At 35.6% G+C, this 7,285-nt stretch overlaps 1 protein-coding gene across 1 annotated transcript; it reads left to right on the forward strand.

The window, feature by feature from the left end:
* Positions 1 to 1,642: 1,642 nt before the first annotated feature.
* On the forward strand, positions 1,643 to 6,938 carry LOC125262029 (fucolectin-like). The gene is made up of 8 exons (XM_048180578.1): positions 1,643 to 1,867; positions 2,049 to 2,118; positions 2,342 to 2,362; positions 2,564 to 2,846; positions 2,960 to 3,096; positions 3,192 to 3,218; positions 3,514 to 3,534; positions 6,904 to 6,938. Exons 2-7 carry the CDS (start codon positions 2,055 to 2,057, stop codon positions 3,531 to 3,533), a joined length of 552 nt encoding a protein of 183 aa, XP_048036535.1. The 5' UTR covers positions 1,643 to 1,867; positions 2,049 to 2,054; the 3' UTR covers position 3,534; positions 6,904 to 6,938.
* Positions 6,939 to 7,285: the final 347 nt, after the last annotated feature.

Here is a 7,285-nt window from a genome sequence, read left to right on the forward strand (position 1 = left end):
GCGTCGCGACCTTGTCGCTTCTATTATGAGCGCGTTTGCTTAAATTACAGAAGCACTCGCGCAAGTCGCGAGCATCGATTTTAAACCACCGAAACGCGTCCGATGCGCGTCAAACGGCATCTTGGACCAATGCGGCTCAGCTTTGTGAGCAGAAGCGTTGTCAGGTGTCTGGAAAGAAATATAATAGTTTATAAATGTATTCAGGTATTGCATTTGTTCAGTGTTGTTCAGTGCAGGATTTTGATGCTATTTAAGCTAAAATAAAGTTAGGGAAAATTTTTGCATTAACTGTTAAAAACTACTAATAACAATGATAGAGACACTGCTGTTTAAATTTTTTAAGTATGGCAAAAAATATTTTAGGCAAGGCAATTTTATTTGTATAGCACATTACACAATGGTAATTCAAAGTGCTTTATATAAAGAAGACCAAATACATAATAATAAAAATGGAATGCATAAGAAATAGAAATAACTGTAAAAACAGGGAATTCTGCTATCTGGATGGAAGAGTTACGGATCTATCCATTAGAGCGGATCTAAATTTTATAAATGAAATTTGAAGTAAATGAGAAATAATGCAAAGGAAAGCAAATTTTCAGAAATTTTGTGCTTTCTTGTGTTTGAATATTAAAATGGCCCTCCTATGAGGTGTCAATCACAGAAACGGCCCCCAGCCAAGTTGAGTTTGAGACCCCTGCTTTAAACCATTTCTTAAGAAGAGGTATGAGTCAAATTTAAAAACTATTGAACAGTTTAATTTAAAATATGACTATATATAATATTCAAGTTTCCTTATCATTGTACTTTTTTTTTTTTTTTTTTGAAAGCACATTATCTTTTTATCAATCCACCAGTAAATCTTTACAACAATGCTTGTACACTGTGTAAAAATACTGAACAAAAATTAACCTGCTCTGTCTAGTCTGCCAGCTCGGTGTCAGTGTCCTTTTTTGTTTCGCAGTGTATTTTTCTCTCTGTGAGAATATGTGTGGCGTGAGAGCGTCATGGCTTGTCGGACAAAGTAAAATTAACAAAGGGGGACGGGTCTTTGCGAAGGGTCAATTGAACAATGTCAGCAACGTCAGTATAAGAGCACTTGACATCAAAATGACACGATTAGATATCATATATAATATGCTACCAAAGTACTCTTGCCTTAGACAAGTGTAAGTTCAGTGTTTGACTGATAATTGAATGAATCAGTGCATTACGGTAAAGATTGAAAAATTGTGCTGAAATTAGTCTCTGCCATACTGAAGGCGTCGTCTTCGTAAGGTTTGACAGCTCACACCCAAACAGGTAGAGATAGCGGCCCATGACATTCCTGTCTCTCTCATCTGGGTCAGCTGCTCTCTGGTCACACAACATTGGAAGATAACAGACATGCAGCAAGACTGCTATAACATACTTCCCAACAAATGAGAAAATGCATTTTATTCACATTTTCATTTATCAACAGTGCATCAGATGTGAATGAAATAGCCTTTGACAGTAAATATATTTAGGGTTCTACAAACATTTGGCAATGCTCTTATTTTTCTGCATGTCACTAGTGTTTGTGGCAATAACAGAAGCTGCTTGTGCAGATAAGATGAAGCATGAATTCAGCTGTTTTCTAACCTTGAATGCAACCTGCTGAAACAGAAGTGGGTGTTATTTTCCAATACTCATTTAGAAGAGAAGTCAGTACAGCCCAGACATTTCAAAAGCAGTAATCTGATTTTGCAACACATCCTCCACACAAACAAACACTTATATGTACATACAAGAGCACAGAAGAGACTGTATATAGAGAGAGATCACTCCACTCATTCCACTCTTTTTGATCTGAGGTTCAACTGCACATAACCTGAGGAGGTGACAGGTAAGGATCAGCTTCAGTCCTCACTGTAAGTGAACCACCTAAGAAAAATGTTTGAAAGACAGCGTCAACCTGTATACTAAAAAAAAACAAAAACAAAAAAACAATCCTCTGTCAAAACGAGGATGAGACAAACTTATTTCTCCATATACTGACATAACATGCTGTATTCTTTATTTCTGAGGTCAGGATGAATGTACTGGTGATTTTGTTGCTTGCGCTTCTGCCTGGCCTGTGTGTTACTGATTGGACAGGTATGTTTGGGATAATTCATGTACATTTGTTAGTGTAATAGCGTGTGTGTTTTGGTGTTGAAGGCCACATACAAGCTCATGACAGCATTCTCTGTGCAATGTCTGATTGTTGTCTAGTTGTGTGAGAGGAAAAAGACCGAACTTAGACCGACTCATTCTAGTTTGTGATTTAGTTTGGTTCTGAGTGTATTAATGTGATATTTTTTTGTTGTTTTTTTTGCAGGATATACAAAACGCATTCAAAGTGAGTTTTCTTAATGTTTAAAGTGCTTACGTATAGCAAATATTCTTACAAAGAGTTTAAATATGTCAAACATTTTAATTAATACATCATGTTGATAACATAGCTTCGTATAATAATTACCCGTAATGGTGGGGTTTATTTCAGCACAACAAAAGACAAGAAATATGTGTAATTTGTTTGTTTTTCCCCTATGGTAAACAGGGAATATTGCTCTTGGAGCAAAAACAGTCCAATCTTCTACAAACATTTTCCTTGGAGCATCTCACCATGCTGTAGACGGAAACAGTAATCCAAATTATTTGCTTGGGTCATGCACTCATACTAACATGGAGCATAATCCCTGGTGGAGAGTGGATTTAATGGGTGTCTACAGCATAAACAAGGTTACCATCACTAATCGCGGAGACTGTTGTGGCGAGTGGATATCAGGTGCGCAGATCCGGATTGGCAACAGCCTGCATAGCAACGGCAACAACAATCAGCTGTAAGGATTGTGCGCGCTCTCTTTCTCTCATTTTTGTTTTTCTTCCAGAAGGGAGAGAGAGAGATATTACAGTATGTAACTTTTCTCTTTATTTGTGTGTTTGTAATCTAAAGGGCTGCAACAATTTGGTCCATTCGAAATGGAGGCACAGAAACATATGAGTTTAAGCCTATTAAGGGCCGATACGTCAACATTGTTCTACCTGGGATTTTTAAAATTCTCATTTTGTGTGAGGTTGAAGTATTTGCAAGTAAGTGAAAAAACAATATTATAATACTGTGGTTTAATTTATTCTGTAGGCCAACATATTAATATCTGAAAAACTGTTGTTGTTTTTGTTAACAGAAACGAAAAAGGCCACTTGTGCTCCAGGTGAGTGAACTTTTTGTAAGAATATTAAGTTATTAATAACAAAGACGTCAAACATTTGATCATTTTGATTACATAGCTTACCTTAATGTGGTCGCAACTCCTCCAGGCCTTCAGAGTCAGACAAAATTTCTGTAATTATGACTTTTTTCAGCTGTTGGTTTGTTGGTTCAGGCAACATCTTGAATAACATTCACTTAAAAAACAAACCTACGGCTGAAGTTTGAATGAAACTGGGATAAAATGTAAATGATCTCTTTACAAATTGCAGCAAAGCTAATTTGTGTCTCTTCAACAGGGTGGTGTACACCAGAGTAGGGTAAGTTACTTCAAAAAAGTAATGAATTACTAATGACTAATTACATTTTCAATGTTGTATTTAAAATACTTTTCTAATGACTCTGTCTGAAAAGTAATTTAATACCTCAAATAATTAAACTTGTTACTAATTACTTCTTAAAATCCCTATAAACCTTGACCGGATGGACAATAGAAAGGAAACTTTTAATAATTTAAGTCAAATATGGAATAGTTTTGCCTTTTATAACTATTAAAACATACTATAATAGCTACTTAAAACTTTTTAGTAACAAATAGGGATTTCACGATACCAAAAATCTAGTAGTCGGTACCAATACCGATACCAAAGGCCATACCACGGTAAAAATATTTAAAGATACAAATAAAACAATGCTATAGGCCTATATTTTTTCAGGTAGATCTTAGTAAGTAAAAATACCACAGAAGTTGAATAATCAAATATAAAATAACTCTGCATAGTCATAACTGTATAAATTAAATATAGATCCTTATTTTTGATTATCATTTATAATACAGACAGCCAATAGTAGACAGTAGCATGTTTTAAAGGCTGCTGTCACTAAGACCTAATGGACGGAGACAATACGCTGTCACACATGCTGTTTACATTGACATAACCAATGAGAATATACGGCATTTTGACATAACTGTGTGTGTATTTGAGCGTTTATGTGTAATAAACCGCAAAAATCTGTAACTCGCGAGAGGCGGCTATGTGTGTGTGCTTTGGCTGAGAGCGCACTGACTGAAGAGCGTCTCTTAGAGAACACACAGTTTTTTCTCCCTAGCACATAGCTTACATTTTACCGTAATGTTCTTGCCTACCTGTGTCAAAAAAGTGAAGTAATTGGAATATTTCCATTCTGAAAAAAAAAACAGCCACTCGCTTCTGCCGACATCTTCAGACAGCAATTAGGCAGCCAACCAGTGCGCTCAACATCACTACAGCTAACGACTTTAAAGAGGCAGCGTTCACTTTTACATTTAGACGACAAATTTAGATTTTAAATTCAATATTGATTTAAACAGAATTGTTGAACTAAGTTACAGTATGTAACGCAAGTAACGGTAATTAAATTACCTAAAAAATGACCAGTAATCCCTTACTTTACTTTTTCAGTGGGTAAGTAATTTAATTACACCCAACACTGGTGTCAATGAAGAGGATATACGTATTCTCACCAGCAGCTTCATTAGGCACACCTGTTCAACCGCTCATTAATGCAAATATCTAATCAGCCAATCACATGGCAGCAACTCAATGCATTTAGGCCAGGGGTGTCCAACCCTGCTCCTGGAGAGCTACGGTCCAGCAGATTTTAGTTCCAACCCTGCTCCAACACACCTGTTAGCTATTAGCTGTTATACTTTTTTGGCTAAAGGATGCAGGCTTGCTTTCCAGTGGCTTTGGCCCTGAACCATAGACTGTAAAAAAAGATGGACGACGCGACGCCGCTTCCTTCCATTGTATTGAACTGAAGCCAAAATGGGCTGATGAATGGGCGCTGACACGTTACGCAATACGTCAAAAAAAAAAAAGGTTTGGAGCCTGGGCATGCGCAGAAGGAATCATCAGTGGAGCCTGGAGGCGGAGTCGCGATTATGTATTTTAAAGAGACTATAAAAATTATACACAATTTAAAAGTCTACCTATAAAATAATAGGCTTTTCTGTTTCTAGAGCAATAATATTTTTGAAACAGCAAATTCAGTAGATAAACTCAACATAATATGCCACTAGAAACAACTCTAAATCGTCAGAAACGGTCCTGCCATTTTAAATCAAGTTCAACTAACGTTACAGGAGATCGATTGCTGTAATTAGAGTAGGCTATCATTAGTTTTGTCCTGCTAATTATTATTTTATACCCATAAAAATAATAAGTAACTGCCAGATAACGATCACCTGCTTTTTCCCGACATGGTTAACATTAGGTGCGTTATCTTAACTAATAACATTTATTAATTAGCTTATAACGCCCACATTTGATGTTACAGAAAAAAAAGTTCAGTGATCCGTCAGATCCTGTAGGTCGGTTGGTACAGTTTACTGCTGAACAACTCATTTTGTTGGTGTTAAATAACAAAGAAATCGAAAATTAACAGTTAGTTAATACATCTTCAATCTCCCCTCGAAGCTCCAGTCCTCAGACAAGCTGTCAATCAACTTCGAATCATGACGACACGCCCCGTTTTTATAGCATCAAATTGCTAGCTAAAATCTAAATCATCACATAAACGAACAATTGAATATATATCAGTGTGATAACAACTACCTTAAATGACCAAAACCATCTTTCAGAAAGTTTTATTTGAAGCAGAATTTATTTTTAAGTTTTCACTGAAGTCTCATTCGACTGCATTGAGAGGGCGGGGTTTATGACCTGTACTGCATCCAGCCTCCAGGGGGCGATCAAAGAGCCCGCGGCTTCACTTTTCAGAACATATGAGACACACCTGCCCTGAACACCTTGATTAGCTGGTTCAGGTGTGTTTGATTGGGGTTGGAGCTAAAATCTGCAGGGCGTTAGCCCTCCAGGACCAGGGCAAATGAGACCAGGGGCCGTATGTATACATAGTTCTGGTTTTGTGTGAGGTTCAGGTATTTTGCAGGTGAGCTAAAATTAGATGAGAACAGAAAAGGAGGTGTACTAGTGAGAGAGGATTGGCTCTTCAAAGGTTGATTGGTTGCTCCCACGTGTGTGCTGTCCAATGGCATTTTACCACTCGATTGACTAATGGATAAAGAAAAGCATTTGGCAAACCAACAAAGAAAAACAATTGGTAAATAGAGAAAGAAAAGCATTTGCCAAATTCTTTTTAAAAAGGCGATTTAAATGTGCATTTAAAATGATTTACTAATGAACTTTTTATTGTTTTATTGATCTACGTTTTAAAAAATGAATTAAATAACCCGTTTTAAATGTCTATTTATTTACACATTCAAAAAAAGATTTTTAAAATTTATTGTTTTATTGTTTTATTAAACTATATTTAAAAAGAGGAATTAAATAAACAACTTTAAATATTTCTATTAATTTGCCCACATAAAAAGTGATTCATTTATATATTTTTTTATGTTTAAATTATTAAATTAATTAATTGATTCTTTGTTTTATTTTTAAGTGTCACTCCTGGTCCTCCATATGTACTATGTGTAAATAAAAATAAAAAAACCGAAACAATAAAAAAAAAAAAAAACAATATCAAACACAAGTCAGCACACTTTTACACCCTCCCCAAAAATATTTCACTCATCTTCAGCTCATCATTTAAAATATTTATTCTATTTTTTTAGAAACAACAGTGTGACTTTGTGTGTTTTCGCTTGTAAATTGTTTTAATGATTTTTCTGATTTCATTGTCAGATGATGTTGGATGAGAAAGTTTAAGCACCAGAACAGAAAAAGAAAACTTCATATTCAAACTATACTTTTCAGTGTAAAGTGCATTTCAAATATCTTTTTTTAAAATCAACTTATTTTCAGTATATTGAAAATGCACTGCTTATGATTGTTTCAGTGTAATGTGTGCTGTGTTTCAGTGCTAAATAAATGTTTCACACTGATCTTTGAGGTATAATTCTGTGAGTATGTTTGGTGTGAGTGATCTTGCTGTAGTGGTTAACAGAGATATGGGGTTTGGGAGGAATAGTTCAGTAGCTTCACGGTGGGGGTGCAGGACGATACAAAGGTGTAAATTTCCACTCTTTCATACAAAGATTGTTGGACACATGATGATGAGTGTTTT

This window comes from Megalobrama amblycephala, unplaced genomic scaffold (assembly GCF_018812025.1).
Source record: "Megalobrama amblycephala isolate DHTTF-2021 unplaced genomic scaffold, ASM1881202v1 scaffold559, whole genome shotgun sequence".
NCBI classification, from domain to species: Eukaryota; Metazoa; Chordata; class Actinopteri; order Cypriniformes; family Xenocyprididae; genus Megalobrama; species Megalobrama amblycephala.

Coding starts and splice junctions, on each gene's coding strand:
- LOC125262029 (XM_048180578.1), top strand. CDS start 2,055: ATGAATGTACTGGTGATTTTGTTGCTTGCGCTTCTGCCTGGCCTGTGT. Junction 2,363..2,563: donor ATATACAAAACGCATTCAAA/GTGAGTTTTCTT, acceptor TATGGTAAACAG/GGAATATTGCTCTTGGAGCA. Junction 3,219..3,513: donor AAAGGCCACTTGTGCTCCAG/GTGAGTGAACTT, acceptor TCTCTTCAACAG/GGTGGTGTACACCAGAGTAG.